At 32.3% G+C, this 18919-nt stretch overlaps 1 protein-coding gene across 3 annotated transcripts in view; it reads right to left on the minus strand.

Moving 5' to 3' along the window:
* LOC145249619 (uncharacterized) overlaps positions 1 to 7030 on the minus strand; it is a 156806-nt gene extending 149776 nt beyond the window's left edge. Inside the window, exon 1 of one of the 3 annotated variants that reach the window (XM_080111346.1) lies at positions 6218 to 7030. In XM_080111346.1, coding sequence (XP_079967472.1) covers positions 6218 to 6577 — 360 coding nt within the window. In that variant the 5' untranslated portion in view covers positions 6578 to 7030. The remainder of the gene's footprint in view (positions 1 to 6217) is intronic. The other 2 variants (XM_080111348.1, XM_080111347.1) reach the window with 2 other exon arrangements.
* Between the last annotated feature and the right edge of the window lie 11889 nt (positions 7031 to 18919).

Below are 18919 nucleotides of genomic sequence, written 5' to 3' on the forward strand. Positions count from 1 at the left end.
TAGAGGTCATTTATAAATTTATATTTGGTAAATATTCAGATGCATTACAACAGAACACCGACTACTCAGTCTTTCCAACATTACCCCCCACCGCCCAAAAATTTGTACGCCATGTGAAAAGGCAGTTTGCTACCTGAAGGCACACTCAGCTGCCGTCGTTTATGTCACCGCACGCTTGTGCATAGCGTAAACGGCGGAAAGTAGTTCGTGGGTTCAGGGGTTAATACCATGCAAACGGTAAATTTGCCCCGGGTTTGATTATCAGATTCGCTGTCAGCGACCTCGATTACCCCTAAAAAAGATCTGTTAGCTCCTGTATCTGTATATTTTTCTCTACAAAATTAGCAATAAATATTCACATTTAATTTTATGATTTCTGAAAGGCATTTAAAAACTAAAGGTTTTATTTTTAATTTATTATTACAAAAAGGTAATTAAACGCAATTTGAACATTTTTTTTTTTTTTTTTTTTTAGATATCCGAAATTTATGAAACGTTTAAAAGATGACAAAATTCAATGGCACCAAACTGCCATAATATTGACAAATGACAAAATTTCACGATCGTTTAAAAGCGGATAAAATTTGAAAACAAAAAAATTCTAATTTTTATCTGTTTCTGGTCAATATGACCATTAAAGAGTTGCGATGATTTTTGCTTATTTTATATAGTTACAATTTTTATTTTTCTGAGAGTGAAAAAATTCAATTTAAGTGAAATAATCTAACGCGACAAATGCTTCACTTTTAAGATACTTGTATACTTAGATAATGTTCTTAGCATACGATATTCATGTTGCGGACAGCAATTTTGAAGATTGACTCATGATTTAGTTTGATGGAGTTATCTTTTCTTGCGAAATGCTAAAATTTGACTCATCCTCAAAGTGGTAGAGATTTAAACTTGCGTATTTATCGGTACTATCATGTAAAGCGCCATGATTTTCGTAGTTAATGAAAAACTTGAAATATTTTACGTTACAAATAACTTTTACGTGCCTTCGACAGGACAAACTTAAATACAGGATTGTTTTTTTAATGTAAGGAAAATCCAACTCCCATAAAATGAACACTGGATACAAAAATTTAAATTGGCTCAGTCTAGAAGGGTTTCTTCGGCTAGAAACTAGGACAGAACAGATGCTTGACATTAAAACGGCCCCGAATAATATTTTTTATGTATTAATGAGTCACCAATTATCAAGGCACAGTCTGCTCGAGGACAAAGGTTAATGAGTTTGCCAGAAGGATAGTGAAACAACAATGCGAAGATTAGTACATTATTACATTGGCCATAAATTTAAGAGGACGGCTCGAATTTAACATTAGACCTGAAAACGACCATCATACTATAATCAACCGGAAGCAGACACGTGATATTGTGTCCCGTCCCACCACCGATAGTTCTTTGAAAGGTTTTTTTTTTTTTTTTTTTTTTTTTTTTTTACAATTGTAGTTAGAGGAGTTCTTGTAAATGTTCTACAGGGTGGGGATATATATTGGAGCTCAGTAGAGCAAGAGCACCTAGTGGGAGGAAAAAAAAAAAAAAAAAAAAGATCCGAGAAAGACTAGCAACGTCGTCTCTTCTGTGAGAAAACGGCTGTATGGAAGAAAAGACATTCCACTAGATTTCGAAGTTCATTTTGTACAATGTTGCTGATAAAATTTTAATATAAAAATAAAAATGTTAAAAATCAAACACGTCCTTAAACTTCACTAGCCCTAAATCTGAGTGACAGTAAGAATAAATTAAGAAAATAAGGATCGAGGGAAAAGACACGAAAGACGGTTTAAAATAAATTTATAACTTATGGAACCGTTAAAAGTCAATTTCCCCGATTCTAAGTCTGCATAACGTATTTATAGAGAATTGTTATTTCATAAAACACCTCTAAAAATATACCATTAATTAAAAATAAAGATCAGAAATTCCATAAGATTCATGGCACAAAAAGGGCGGGGCTTCTTACGGTCGCAGTTATCTCCCTTAATATAATAGAACTCTCCACTTTCAAATATGACTAAGACAACAAAAACACGTAACGTTTGTCAATTTACAAATAAATTTAGATTTTGTGAATAAAAATTAAAAAAAAAAAAAAATCACCTAATCAATCAAAATGCTTTAAATTTGAATTTTCCCGATTTTAGCCTACACGAATATTAATACACAGACATCAATAAATAAAAGTGACATTAAATTTAAAAACAAATGAAATTGATGATAATAAAATGACATGGCAAAATTTTCGAGGAGAGGAAACTTTAAAACAAAGACATGATATATATTTTAGTTTGACAGCTAATACTTAATGGAATTTTAAAATTAAAACATCGAAAAATTCGAATATTTACATAGGTGAACCTTGGAAAGAATTTTTTTTTAAATATGTATATATATTTCACGTTTTGTTAATGCAAATTTGGAATCTTATTCAAGTTTGACAACTTCCATTGTTTAGTTAGTATTTGATGCGATTAATGTCCAGAAGAGATGGAGAAAAAGTCTGATATACAAACATGTTTTAATCTTCACGATTTTACATTGTATAATAAAAATTCTTCAATTATTTAATGAGTTATTGATAATTTCATTTCGTTTTTAATATCGCGAAAATGAAATCCTGATTAAAAATTTAATTTTGAAGTAAATTAGCTAATTAGCGTAAATTCATAACTAAATATGCACATGTTTAAAAAAAAATCTAGGCACTTTAAATTTACTATTTTATTGTTCTAAATTTAAATACATTCATTTTTATTTTAAAATCTTAAAAATAAAACTCATCCTATATCGGAGAAATCGGTACCGGTACTTATACAGAAAAAGTACCGAGCTACGTTTTTAAAATAGTATTTTCAAGTTTTACAGTATCTTGTTCATTAAAATGTTAGAAAGTACAGAATAGTAACAAAAGTAATGTTTGATTAGTTTTTTTAGGTGAAAGTACATAATTACAAAACATCCATGTTAAGAATGCGTTTCTAAATATTATTTTCGGCATGATACCTTTCTCTGCATAAGTACCGAGAAATTATTCCAAATATAAAACATTTATGTACATTTCTGACGTCTTTAATTTATAAAAGAGATTTTAATTACAACCGGCTAATAATGTCATATATATCTATTTATTTGTAAAGTTGTTTTAAAGATATTTCTTAAGAATACTACTAACATGTAAACTGACAATCTCATACTAATATTTGAAAAATTAAGACGCGACATCTATTCCTCAAGAAATCGATGTATTAAAAAAATAAAAGCATTTTATTTAATATTTCTTAAGTAAATAAAATAAATTTAATGCTTTCTTATGTTCAAGACAAAGCAATTCTCGCTCGTCCAAATTGAGATGAGTCATCTTATTTAAAAAGAAAAAAGAAAAAAACATCGCCATTATTAACCGATTTTAGCCTATGGCATAAAGAAACTTTTTTTTTTTTAAATAAATCATTTATATGCATATAAATGATTCAGCTAAATTTGAAATTTTAATCTGTCAACGTTTTTTTTAACCTAAAATTAAAATGACATTCTACTTTTTTCTTTTTTTAATCCTGTAAACAATTTGGTAAAATATTTTCAAAAGTCAATTTTTTTATTTTCGCTTTCAAGAACTAACTTTATTGATATAAATTTAACGTGGAATGATCACCCACTTCTTGACCAGTAAGCGTTAATTATTTTATATTATTTGGCTAGGAAGTGTGTGACTTAGGAAGTGATAATCATTCTACATGAAATTATATAAACTTGAAAGAAAAAAAGACTTATTGGAGGACCTGAACGAGAATCACCCCCCCCCCCAAAAAAAACGGCTATTGGAACAATCAACCATGTTAAGAACGGCTTTCAGTTTTTGCGATTTTTTCAGTGAATTATTATTAATTGAACTATTGGGGGAGGGGGATACTCGTTCAGGTTCGCCCAAATATTTCCCCAGGCTATTTACATGTTATCTAATAAAATTAAATCTAATAAGGACATGATAAATAATAAACATGCCCCAAAGCCTTGGAATTTATATTTTTTAATTGGATGAAATGAAAAAACACCCACTTCAGTAAAAAGAATTTAAAAACGAAAAGAATTATTTTTTTGTTGAAAAGAAAAGATGACAATATTTAAAAAAAAAAAAAAAAAAATCTAAAACCATTTTTTTTTTTTTTACAACTAAATTAATTTTGAAAAGAAATCGTCTCAAAACTTTCTGAAAGACCTTTCCTGTGAAAATATTTCAGATTAAAAGATCGTTTCGAAATTGTAAAATTTGAGGAGTAAACAAAAAAACATGACAATCCCTAAAATTTCTTGGAAATCTAAACAATAGTTTTAATTTATAAAGGAGTCCAAAAATAAAAGTCAGGCTATGTCTAGTCAAAATAAAAAATGCGAATTATTTCAAGAATTATTTTAAATAAAATAGAATAGAATTGTGCATAAAAAGCACAAAGTATTTAAAAATACAATCCGAAATTCAAATAAGGTGCTTCTACAGAATTGAAACCGAACCAACTTTTCCTGAAACTTTAAAGGTATTAAAAAATTTTCAAATATTACCATATTTATTTTAAATAAAATCTATTTTAGCTTACACAATTATATTAATAGTAATTGTGTTTATTCTTTTATATTGTGTATTACATCTTTGCGAGAACACACGAGAATCATGTTATGTAAAGGAAATGTCATGATTTCATTCCAATTTAATCATTAAGATATTCATGTTGAATAAGATACTATTATTTATCTTAATCCATTTATTTTTTGCTAACAAATAAAACGTGTCTGTTTTTTTTTTTGTTTTTTTTTTTTAGTTTAAGAAGACGAGACTCGAAGACATTGTCTCTTATTTAGGGAGGGGCATGCATGTATGTAAGGGGGGGGCAAAATAAAAGTAAAACAAAAATAGAAATTTAGAAATCAAAGGTTGTTTAAAAAAGTTATGATTCAATTGTACTATAGAGACGGTGGTGCTAGTGCAGAGAGTGATCCGCGCTATTTTTTAAATCGTATTTTCAAGTTTAATTAAAGTTTTGTTTTTTTATTCAATTGTATGGTTGAAGTATAGAATAGGTACAAAACACCCTCCTCATGTTAAGAATGGCTTTTTAAATAACATTATTTACGTCCGGCGGATCACTCTGCACTAGTACCCAAACTTTTATTCTAAATGTTTATTTTTTGCAGTCATTTTTTTTTTTTAAATACTATTACTATCTCTGTTCAAATTTTTTTTTTTTTTTTTTAGACAATTGGAATATCTCCCTCTATTTGGTGAAATTTTAGTTTTAAATAGCATTAAATACAATTTAAAATCAACTTGAGCGAGGCTTGTAATGAAATTTGTTACTTTTTGACATCTCCTTTTTGCATGTGCATTTTAACATTCCCGTGCAAATTTAGAAAGTCATTTTTAACATGGGGAACGAGGAGTCTTTGTTAAATCTTCCCTTGATGCGGACGGAACGGTATTCATGCAGAGAGTGATCCGTGCTGAAATAATAACGTTATTATTTAAAAAGTCATTCTTAACATGGGGAGGGGAGAGTGTTTTGTACCTATTCTGTACTTTAACCTTACAATTGAATAAAAGAACATATAAAACTTTAATTAAACGTGGAAATAAAACTTAAAAATTAGTGCGGATCACTCTCTGCATTAGCACCGACGGAACTCTCCTAAAATGAAAAATTTTAAACTGCACAAGTTATTTTCTTTTCGGCAATTATTCAAAAGCCCCCCCCCCCTTTGCATAAAATTGATTCTAATTAACTTTTGAAGACGTTGAGAGTCGAATTTAAAGTTTTAATCAGCAGTGTGGGCATATTTTTGATTGCACAAAAACATTTTTGCTAGTTTAACTTTCTTATTTACAGAAGTTTTGGTTTAGTTGTACTACAAGGTTAGTAAGAATAGTTTCTATTTAGCTATATATTATCCGTCTAATTATATTTTAAGTACAACTGAAAAATTCCGACTGTTTTCATAGTACAATCAAAGAGCATCGCATACCAATTTTATGATGCTTCTACAGAATTTGAACCAAACCAACTTTTGCCGGACTAAACTTCAAACTTAGTTTAGGGTTTTTTTAAAAAAAAGTTCGGTTTAAATCCTGCAGAAATACCAATTTTACTATAAGAGCTGTTAGACTATCACATCTATTTCGCACAATAAAAAGTGTACTTAGTAGATATTTTATTGTACTTACGTAGATTAATCCTGAATAGTAACGATCTTTGAGATTGTGTAGAACCGAGGCTTCGTTAAGGCAAGTAAGCTCAGCCATATCCTCAACTTTGTTAAATTTGGGAGGGTTCATTTTTTGTATGTCGTCCCTGTGAAATGTTGTCCTTTTGCCAGTGTCTTCAACTTCGACAATAACTTCGTCCCCTTTTTCTTCTTTGATGCTGGCCCCAATGAAGCCATGGGTCTCGCTGGGGACCCACACCATTCGTCTTGCCGACCATTGCGACTGGGCAGAAGGGTCCGTCAGTATGTTACGGTCTACAGTAAGATATTTTAATTCTTGGGCACTCATGCCCGCAAATTGATCTTCTGCAGCCGCCATCTTGGATGTGTCTTCTTTTTTTTAGTAAAAAAAAAACACACACACACAGACACACACAATATGTCTGTCTGAGCGACAAAAAAAAAACAAAAACTTTTTTTTCTCTTTTTTTTTTTAAATATATATTTTTAAGAAGGTCAGACTTCAAGGTTTGAACAAAATTGGTATTTTTTCTTCAAAAAAAAAAAGTTGTTTTCTTTTAAGTCTGGAGCAGTGAAAATAATGACAAGTAAATGTCAATGGAAGCAGCAACGAACTGAATGAGCTGAAAAGAGAAAAGCTCCTGCTGCTGATTACGCTTTCGCTGCTGCTGATTGTTTTTGTTTGTTTTTGTTTTTTTTATGTTTGTTTTATTTTTATTCAAACATTAATAACTTTTTTTATTTAGTTTTTAATTTGTATGTATTCCTTTTCCTTTTTATGAATAATTTACTTCTTCCTTCTCATGTTAATGAGGAATATTTTTTCGCCGGAACTTTATATCACGACAGTGATTGGCATGTCACGTGACCCGGCTTGCGAAAAACCACGCCCCCTTAAATTTATTTCATGTTTTTCATCTTTGACAAATCTTTCTCGCAAATAAGCCGATAAAATAAGAAATACAGACCACCCTTCTTTTTATGTTTGCTTTTTTAGTCTTATATTTATAATAATATATGCATTTTCTATTTTTGTTGGTCCGCCAGTATTAATAATAATCATAATAAAAGGACTTTTTATTACTCATTGTCCGTTAGGCAGTTTGTGTTATTATTCTGATGTTCTTAAAAACATTGGGGTTGAAACATCTGACAAGCCGCATCGACCCTATTAAGTTTTTAAGAAATGACAATGTTTCTTTCTTTCGTGTTTTTGTTGTCTTTTACTCGCTAAAACATTGTTAATAATCAGAAAAAAAGAGTTTTGTTTTCTTTTTGTACTGTCTGTTACACGGTGGTCAAGATCAAAGTGTAGTATCTGTTCTTCAGATGCTGCTGCAGTGCTGCTGCACTTCATTTTCTTGTTCTCTTTCGGTGGAGGAGAAATCCTTCACGACTGAGACAATTTTTATTTTTGTACCTTTTCTCCACGTTAAAAAACGACCCTGGTGTCTAACTCTGTCCCGTGGGGAGGCATAGTAAATAGGTACACGGTCTTGCGTTTGAGTTCTTAAAAAAAATAGTCACTTCCTTATTTTGCCACAACCATCAACTTACATTTTTTTTTAATCCACTTCCTTTTTTATGTCAAAATAAATAAATAATTGGTTCAGCAAATCTTGTTCTTATTGACTTACTTCTACTCCAAAGTTAGGCACAAGGTAGGTTTAAATGTTGGGAAAATCTAGCTCTTATAAAGGAGGCATTTTTTGGGACAAAGATAAAAAAAAAAATTACCGTTGGCTAGAAGGATGTGCCTTCATTGACCGAAAACAGAAAAAAAAAAAAAAAAGGAATTAGAACAGATAGTACACTTTTTTGTCTTGACCAAATAATGGGCCAAAACAATACAAAGAAAAGAAAATGAAATTTTGGAATTTGTGAGAAAATTTCGGGTTTTCTTGGGGCGTGATGACAGTGACTAAAACTCCAAATGGTCAAAAGTGACATATTTTTATTTATTTATTAATTTTATATTTAAATTTTGTGTCTTTAGCTTTTTGCACACAAATTTACGATTAATTGTTTTGCATGAAACAAATATTGGTGATCCAAGGAAACTTATGCCCTCCCCTCCTCCTCCACCAGAAGACTGACAAATGCTCTCCAAATTTATAAATATTGATTTTTTTTTCACATATCTAAAAACAGAAAGAAAAAAAAAGTGTATTTCTATTAGTTTTTGACATTTGCCCAAAACAACAACAACAACAGCAACAACAACAACAATCTTTAATGTTTACATTATTCAAGTAATATTGTATATTGAACGCCGGAGCTGCTGGAAGTGTATGAGGGGCGAGGGGGTCCGGGTACACATGCTCTCGTTTTATTATGTAATAATGCTAACAAGACAAGTGACCGTGAATATGCCAACGCTCACAAAACAATAAAGAAAAATGATTCTTACAGTCCCTCTCCCCCTCCAAAAAAGCAGTTTAGTGTTTTGAAAAGAGTTTTTGTAGATAGATTTACAATTTGATCATGTCTTTGTAATTATTGCTACTTTGCTTTTAAGAAGATAAAATTCCTACTTTTTAAATGGTCGAATTATTACTATAAGAACCGTTGAAATATCACTCTCATTTCGCTTGTTTTATTTTTTATTTATTTTTTTTTTGTTATTGTTTTATGCGGGGGGGATTTTTTGTATTTATATCTTCAGATTAAATATTATCACTTCTCTCGTGTTGTTTTATAACTTTGCCACTCGGACTTAAGGTTAGTAGTAAAAAAACTTAGTTAACTGCCGTAAAAATGGTACGAACATGGAGGGGAGGGGGTCATCACTCCCACTCTAAATTCAAAATTAGTGGGTTTTTTTTGTTTTGTTTTTTTCCGACAAGTTTTTCAAAGTATTCACACGTAATCACCTAAAAAGGAAAAAAGTTATTTTTTGGTGGGGAAGGGGGGTTGGTTGTTCATTTAGTTTGGTTATTTTGTTTTATGGCATATCAGCACTTTTCGAGTTAAATAATTTTGCCAAAAGTTTTTATGCTTCAAGTCCTTTATATCTTCAAATCTTTATTCATCGTGTTTAGTTTGGTTGTTTTGTTTTTACCTTTGCAGAACATGATTGAGTTTTGAAAAAGGAAAAGAAAAAACAAAAACATCAATGTTTAGTGCATTTTAGGTCAGGAAGCCGATATCTTGAAACATCCTGATCTGGTAGCGACTAATGAGGGGGAAGAGATTTACCTGAACATATTAATTTACCTACACATTTTTAAACTAGGTTTCTATTGTTTGGTTAAAAACCTAATAAAAAAAAAATCGCTTGAGTTTTGTGTGTTTAAATGTTATCAGAACTGTTACAGTTTTTTGTGACAACTGTTCAAAGTCTAAAGGGATCTTAAAAATAGTTGTCTCACTCGATCATTTGACACGGCGTCTTGCAACATGATCACAAGTACACGTTATGTAGATGTGTACAATGTGTAATTTGAGTTCAAAGCAATGCTGGTTAAACAGTGCCGATTTATTTATTCCCCCCCCCTTCCATTACGAGGGCAAAGTTAGACACAAGGTCGATTTTTAACGTGGGGAAATTCAGCTCCAAAAAAAAAGGCACCCAAAATAATATCAGACGAGAAATATTTCTCTTCTTCCGATCTAGGACTAACATTACAATTTAAATTATTTATTTGCAAAAAAATAAATAAAATAAAATAAAATAAAAAAACACCATAAAATAAATAAATAAATGCATAAAACAGGTAAGCAAAATCTACAAATTAACATCAAGGTGATCAAATATCTATGGAATGGAGTGATTAGTACGTCTAAGAGAGATAGAAGATCAATCACTGATTGATCTTCTATCTTTCTTAGACGTACTTTGACTCATTTACAGGGTTTTGGAGTCGGATGGTAAAAGTCCGAAGCCGATTCCTAGAATTCCTAGGATGCTGACTCCAACTTCATCTCTGACTCTGACTCCAACTTCCGACTCCAATGCGAATTCCCTACTCCTTGAAATGTGGAAATCTATTCTGCAGATCCACATATCAGACCCCAACACCTATTCAGTAAGAATTTTATAAATACTTTTCATGTATATTATTTTTTACATTTAACATCGTATGATAAATATATGCATTCAACCAGCTTTATAGAATAAGTTAAGATAACAAAGGGATAAAAAAATTTACGATTAAATTTTATTATGCTATGAGTTCAAAAGGGACTACAATATTTAGGGATGGGGAAATCTTTTTAGGCCATAGCATTTCGAAGCCAAACGCTTCTCATCAGAAGAGGGGAATAAAGACAGTGAAGAAATTTTTTAAAAGATAATATTGCCTTTATGGAAAGAGAATCAAAGGAAAAACAGGAAAAAGCTATAAAGGGCTATAGTAGCCTGAATTGCTTCTTATTGATTTAAACCCATTTTTATTTTTTCAGATAAGATTGTAATTCCGGAATGATCACGGACTAATCCAATTGCCAAATTCAATTTGATTCAGGAACTGGATAACTTTTGGATTACAATCTGATTGTTATCCAATGTAATCCACAGTGATCTCACTCAAAGACAGAATTTTCATTGATCCTTTGTGACGTCACAGGCAAAACAAAAACAGCTGTCCAGACAGGATTTGCAGGAATCTGATGGATCAAAATATCTTGATGAAGTAGAAGCATTGCAGTACAAAATATGATATATCTCCAAAAATAACAGCAAAATAATACAAAAACTGCTAAATTGTGCAATTGGTAAAACCAAACAGGAAAACCATGTAAAAAAATAAATTTATTGGACTTAAGGAATCGGAGTCAGATAAAAAATTTCCGACTCCAACTCATAATACTTTTAGAAATCCAACTCTAACTCTGACTCTGACTCCAGCTAAAACCTCTGACTGTTCGACACCATCCAACTCCATCCAACTCCGTCCGACTCAGACTCCGCAACCCTGCTCATTCTTTCATCATCTGTTCCTTTCATTCTTTCATCATCTGTCCATCAATATCAATTCTCCAATAACCACAATACCGCATTTACTCTATGAACTATTCTGTTTAAAATATTCTCTGTGGTTTCAAAATAATTTTGTTTTCAAAGATATTCATAGTTCATGAGATAAAGAAGTGGGGGAATGAAATAAGCACAACAAAACAAAAAAGAAAACAAAGAAACCAGATAAAATATCAGAATCAGGTTTCTAAAAGTAGAACACTTACTGTTTTCGGTTCTAGTAAAACCGAAAAGCAAGCAAGTTAATCTCTAAGTGGGAGGGGGAATTAAGTTGGAGCAAAATAAATAAGAGGGGTGTTAGGAAGTGAATGGTGCCCTTAGAGTTGACAAAAACAAAAACAAACAAACAAACAAAACAAAACAATTTGGAGACTCCAAGAGGGAAAATAACAGTAAGGAGTGGGCAATTTGAAAGATTTCTATGCCTGGAAAATAAATGGTGAATAGGATTCACTAGGTAAGAGACTACCTTAACCGCGGTATCTTTCAAAAGGATCCAGAACTACATGTGCCATACTCAGACAGGGAGCACGTACTCATACTTTGATACTAGTCCAAAAGATTTAGAATTTTATGATAGTTGAATAATTTCATTTTTTTAATTGCACATCCAGTTTTTTTGTATGTGCACTTTTATTGATAGCACACACATGAAACTCTAGTCCCCTTCGAAGTAATCTCCTCCAGCTGCAATGCACTTGTTGTACTGTTCCAACAACTTCTGGAAGGCCCCATAGAAATCTTCTTGTGTGAACATGTCAATGATCCATGTCACAGCCTCTTTCATCTCCTAAATTGTCTCATAACGACAGCCTCTAAGGTTTTCCTTGAGTTTAGGGAATAACTAAAAGTCACAGGGAGGAAGTTCTGGACTATAGGGAGGTTGAGGATCTGTCTTGATCTTAGTCAAATAATCTGTGACAAGGATGGAGTTGTCGACTGCTCTCTTGGGACAAACTTCATGCAAATCTTCTGTATCTTCAGATCCTCACACATAATTGTGTGTACAGTTACCACATTGACATCAAACTGTGGATTTATTGTCTCTATAGACACATGGCAACCATTAATCATGAAATTCTTTATTTTGCCAATCAACTTTGGTGTTCTGACTTCCTTATTCCTCCCATACTTCTCATCATCCCTCACAGATTCTTAGCCTTCCTTGAATCTCTTATGCCACTCAAAAACTGATGCTCAATTCATGCAAGATGGTTCAAAAGCAGTCTGAAGCCTTTAATACGTTTCTGTGGCATTTTTTCCAAGTTTAAAACAGAATTTTATTACATATTGTTTTTCTAAAGTGCCCTCATTGCATTTTTGAAATTCACCAGCTGTGACAATCAGGCTTTATTAGGGCATATTCCAATTCCTGCTGTAGCTGTAGCTGAAATCATAAAAATTGTTCAGTCATCTCATAAGATGTATAGCAATAACAACTTAATTTTCAAGAGTTCATGATAATTTGAAATGCATGTGCAAAAAGTCTGGAAACTTATTTAAGGCACCTCGTAGAAGCAGTAGAGGCAGCGAATGTTGTTTTACATATCAACTCTCAATTGAACAAAAGCTTAAATCAGCAGTTTTTTCAATTACAGTGCAAGAAATATTCCATCCCAAAGTTTTGCATATACTATAAAAACCCAAACATAGAATCTCTCTCTCTCTCTCTCTCTCTCTCTCTCTCTCTCTCTCTCTCTCTCTCTCTCTTTACTTCTTTGGCAATACATGTGCATTCATCACAATACAGCTAGACTGTTTGAGATCAAAAGGTTCTCAACAATAGCATGAGCATGACAGAAACCTTCATGAAGGTTTGTACGCCCAGCACAAAACGCACACACACACACACACACACACACACACACACACACACACACACACACACACACACACACACACACACATGCACACTGTCCATATACACCTTCTCTCACTGACAAAAAATGGAAAGTTAAAATATACACGCATTTTTATGCCTATCCCATTCATAATCATGTAAACACCCATGGGACCAGCTGAAACAAACATGTGTACTCCATTTCTTCTTACAAACAAACACTTTTCTTTCAGAAAAAAGTTCCTGAACTCTTTAAACTCATTCACTGCCATCTTTGTTGTCTTAAGCTGTCAATAAATAATAATTTCTTTTGTATGGATAGACTTCATAATTTTTTTTAACGTCAAGGGTGTGAATTCCATAGAGAAATGTTGATTTAATTTGAATAAAATAAAATATGCATCAAGTGCGCTTGAAAGCCAAATCACAACGTAATATTAGGAAAATAAACGAATATTTTACTTGTTTGAAATTTATAACAAATATATTTCATATTTGAAATATATTTGGAGAAAGAATCTGTAAAGAGCCGTACATTGTTTCTAGCAGTTGTATTTTGAAATGTTTGGACTGTGCGTGGGTAACGCGAGAATAACGTCAAAGAATGAGAGTTCATATAGAAACGTTTTAATTTGAATAAAATAAAATATGCATCTTGAAAGCCAAATCACAACGTAATATTAGGAAAATAAGCAAATATTTTACTTGTTTGAAATTTATAACATAAATATTTTTCATATTTGAAATTTATAACATAAATATATTTCATATTTGACGTCATTCTTGCGTTGCCTATATACTGTTCTAACATTTCAAAACACAACTGCTGAGATACAATGCGCGGCTATTTACAAACAGACTCTTCTTTCTCCAACTTTACAACATAGAGAGAAAGAATAAAAGAAAAAAAAGAAAGAAATCAACATACTGAAGATGGAGTATAACTCTGAAATATATTTGTTATAAATTTCAAACAAGTAAAATATTTGTTTATTTTCCTAATATTATGTTGTGATTTGGCTTTCAAGCGCACTTGATGTGTATTTTATTTTATATAAAATTTTTTTGTTCAAAGACAATGCTCCCCAAAATGGTTCTCTAGTCTTGAGCCACCTAATAAAAGTATTCTTTATTCTTCAGATTTAATGGAGCTTTTCAGAACTAATTTGGACTTTATAAAGTACTAGCGGGGGTGCCCGGCGTTGCCCAGGTGTTTGTAGGTGTGTATGTAGGAAAAAAAAAGTGAAGGAGGAAAAGAACGTGAAAAAAAAGAAAAGTGTCAGGAGGCAGGTAGGCTCGAACCCGAAACCTTGAGGCAATGGCAGAAAAGAAAGAAAACATGACATCTTACCGTGATGCTAAGAAGGCAGAGAAGCAAGAATGGGGGAAATTAAATGATTAAAAAGTTAAGTGAATGAGTTGACACAGGTGCATAAACATCATGCACTTAACGTTGGTTGCAAGCCAGTTAAACGTGTTTCTCCAAGATGTTGGGGAAAACCAGATCCCCATAAAAAGGAGAGGGTCCAAGTGAATAGCAATTGTCTGATATGAGGGATTTCCCCCAGATTGATCAAAGCTGATTGCTTAATGGATGTACCAGCACGAAAGGGCGAGAACCTGACTTCGCTTTCAATTTAGTTTTGCTTTTTTTATATGAAAAACATGAACAAACATGCGAGAAGACAGAATAGCGGGAATTTTATAAAATAAAAGTCGTTTTAATAAAAGATAGACACAATGTCCATTCGCAAATCGTAGATATTATAATCTAGGGAGTATATAAAAAGTTACAAGAAATGGTACCCCCCCCCCCCGAAAAGCCTTTGCCGGACATACAAAAAAAGCGCACACACAAACACACACTTTCGCTTTTATATAATAGATTTGAGGTCACATTTAGCTATATTGCAGCAAAATAGCATTATCTGAAGCTATATAGTTGTTTGCTTTTAGACAAGGGGGAATGAATGAGAACATACATAATGAAAGTGTCCCAAATTCTATTAACCTTCTATTAGGTTTCTTAAGACCTAAATCTGGTTCTGCTTTTACCCAATATTTCTCTGGCCTTCTGAGTTTTTATTTATCTCCCTTCCAGAAGGGACAAATTTTAGATACAAGATTTGAAAAGCCAGTGCACTCTAACAAAACAAAAAATATATGTGGGTAGCTTGGTTGGCATTCTCTGGTAAGGGCGCTTTAGGTGATTAGCAATAAATTAAGCCTTCTTAAAGGGTGCAAAGACAAAGGTAGACTTCCTAAAACTGCACACGACAACAATACTTCAACCCAAGAGTCTTAAAAATAGATAAGATGCCAGCAATCATATTTCAGTATGAATTAATCACCTTTTGCGTTTTGACTAGTACCAAGATGCAGTATGTGTTCAGTCTCAGGAAGCATCCCAGGCATCACTATCTCCTTTAGGAGAAAGATGGGTTTACCGTTAGTGGACTGAGATATTCGTGATTGAGATGGAGTGTCAGCAAGAACTATACAGGTTATTTTATTCCTAGTTATTTTGGAGGGGACTGGACCCCTCCTCCCCCGCACATTAAAGAGAATCTCACTCTCAGAGAATCCACTCTTTCCTTTCCTATTTTTTTGATAGCATTATTTTATAGCTTTCAAGTGGTTTATTATTAGTCAACAAGTGTCGGATGTTTAACATCGTTGGCACATAGACAACAATTGACAAGAGAGACGATATCGACACTGGGAGAATAACAAAATCAACTGCATCTTGTATATGACCGGAGTTTAGGGAGGGGGGGAGGAGGGGGTAAACATAAGTGAATTTATCTCTCTGCATTAGTTAAATTGTTGAACCACTTCTAGTGAGACTGTGTATGTGTGTGTTCTCGTGACTACGTGACTTCCACATTATTCATGTTTTTAGTATTAATGCAATAGCGTGTAGTACTATAATGAAAATGCTAAGAAATCCTATTCCAAAAAATAATTTAATTACCAAATCAGAATGTATTTCAATTAATTCGTAAAAATGTTAGTCGTTTTTCATCCTTTGTTAAGAGTTGAAAAAAGAAAGAATTAGTTTGTGATTCTTCAAAATTTAAAAAAAAACTCAAAAACATTTAAAAGTCACTAGACTTGTTTGAATGTAATTTAAACTGACTTTAAATATTTAGCAAATTGTCGTGTATCAAACATTGAAATTATGTTTCTGAACTTTTTAGATGAGGATTGATTATTGATATTATTTGGATTCTTAGGATTACTGTTTTCATCTTGAGTTTATTTTCACATTGTTTCGGTTGATGTAATCTCTGACCATCTTCAGGTGTATCTTGTCAAACTTGGGAATCTTTCTGTTTGATCTGCACCGAATTTTGAATGGAACCATTTATTTAATCCACGGAAGAAACATGCTCTCATTTCATCAGTCATGTATTCGCAATTGTATTAGGGTGAGAAGAAAGTTCTTGCAGAATTTTTAATTTTAATTTCCAATGATGCATTTTCAAATAAGTTTTCGTTATAATACCTTTACTTTATATATTATTTTAAAGAGCGTTTTCACTCAGTCTAATCGTTTGAAACAATTATGTCTTCTTTTCAGAACGTTGAATTCAAGATGGAAAAAAAGCAAATTCACCCAATTTTCTTACTTCAATTCAAACTAAACCAAAAATCTGCTGAAACAGCTCGCTATATCAACAAAACGTTTGACTTAGGAACTACTGAATGCACAGCACAATGATGGTTTTAGAAATTTTGTGGTGGCGACGAGAGTTGTGAAGACAGTGAGCAAAATGATCGGTCATCAAATGTTGACAACGATCAATTAAGTGCCTTAGTTAAAGCCAATCCATGCACAACTGTTCGATAACTTGCTTCTCAATTTGACGTAATGTATACAACGATTTTCAACCATTTGAGAGAGATTGGAAAGACAAAAAAAAAAAAATGGATGCCTCATAAATTCAATAGCAACCAAAAAAAATCCTGTTATGACGTGTTATCTTCCCTTCTTTTACACAACAAGAATAACCCGTTTCTCAACTGGGTTGTGAGTTGTGATGAAAAGTGGGTTCTTTATGACAACCAGCGATGCTCAGCTCAAGGGTTAGACGCCGACAAAGCTCTACAACATTTCCAAAAGCCAGAGTTGCACCAAAAGAAGGTCATACTGACTGTTTGGTGGTCTGTGACAAATCTCATTCATTACAATTTTTTTAATGCTGACGAAACCATTATGGCGGTGAAGTATTGTCAACAAATGGATGAAATGCATCAGAAACTTCAGCAACAACACCCAGCATTAATCAACAGAAAAGGCCTAATTCTCCTCTGCAACACTATCCGATTGCACATTGCTAAACTGACCCTGCAGAAGTTGAATGAATTGGGCTACAAAACTCTGCCTCGTCCGCCATACTCTCCTAACCTCTCACCTACTGACTACCAATTTTTCAAGCATCGTAACAACTTTCTGCGTGAGAAATGCTTTAAAAACGATATCAAAAACGCTTTCAGTGACTTCATCACCACCAGAATGCAAGATTTTTATGTTATTGGCATGAATACACTTGTTTTACTTTGGCAAAAGTGTGTTGATTCTGATAGTGCTTATTTCAATCAATAATTTTTTGTTTATTTGAGTTGAGATATGTTCATCTGAATTTAAAAGTTAAAAACTGCAAGAACTTTCTTTTCAACCTGGTATTTTAAGTGTCAACCACACAGAGGGAACGTTGTGCAAATAACATTCAAGATGAGAACAGTAGTCCTAAAAATCCAAATAATAGAAATAAAAATTGAAAGTTTTAGAAGCTATTTATATCCAATGATTTTATAAATTCAAGATTAAAACAACATTACTTTAACAACAAATAGTTTTAGTTTTATAACAATTTGATAATTTAATTAATTTAATGATCAAACCTTGTTGAAGATAAAATACTATGAAATGAAAGAATGGCAAATTCTATTCATACAAAATAATTCATTTTTATTCAGAACTTGTTAAGACATTAAAGTGTTGGCAATGAATAAGAGTTAAAAGAGTTCAAGAACGTTCTAGGTGAAAGAAAAGTGTTTTCTCTGTAAGGAGAAATTGAGTAGACATGTTCATTTATGTGTTTGTAAATGGGACAGGCATTGTAGATGCACGTGTATATCAATGTGTCTGTTTTATTTGTGAGGAAATGTGTGTATGAACTGTACATTAATTTGGTTCGCGGTGTGCATATACTGTAGCTATGTTGTGTAGTTCGTGTGTTTCTTGTTGCGTCTGTTGAGAGCCTTCAGCCCCAAAACTCATAGACAGGATTGTGTCATGCATACATATCGGGGCTGAAGAATAAAACAGTAAAGAGAGGAAGAAAAAGTGTGCTTTGATGTTTATAATGTGCATAAATTTCCAGCAATAAATATTATCACTTCTGTAGTTGGTTAAAAGAAACTACTGATTGAAGATTTTATTCAATCAAGTGTCACTATGTAAAAATGAACAGCTCCTGCTGCTATTTCTAATTTTGTTGTAATAATTAAAATTAACTTTCAAAATTCTATTTAAAAATAAAAATAATTTTGAAATAAAAGCAAAAAAATGATATAGTTAAAAAGAAATGGTGAAACAAAAAAACTTAAGTAAAAATACCACAATCCCAGACAACGCCAGGGGGATACAACTAGTTCAATAATAATGGGCTAACGAAATACAATGATTGACCTTTGAACTCCTGCAAGATTTAAAACCTCATACTTGTTGTTGCTTGTTGTTATTGCTTTAAAAAGGCTTATAAAAAGAGCTGATTCTTTATCCCTCTTTTGTTTTTTAACTTTCTTTATTTTATTTATATATAGTTTATAGAGGGAACAGTAATATCGAAAGAAAGAATGACAAAATCTATGAA

Source organism: Euprymna scolopes, chromosome 28 (genome assembly GCF_053919585.1).
Source record: "Euprymna scolopes isolate OS-2025 chromosome 28, ASM5391958v1, whole genome shotgun sequence".
Classification (NCBI taxonomy): Eukaryota; Metazoa; Mollusca; class Cephalopoda; order Sepiida; family Sepiolidae; genus Euprymna; species Euprymna scolopes.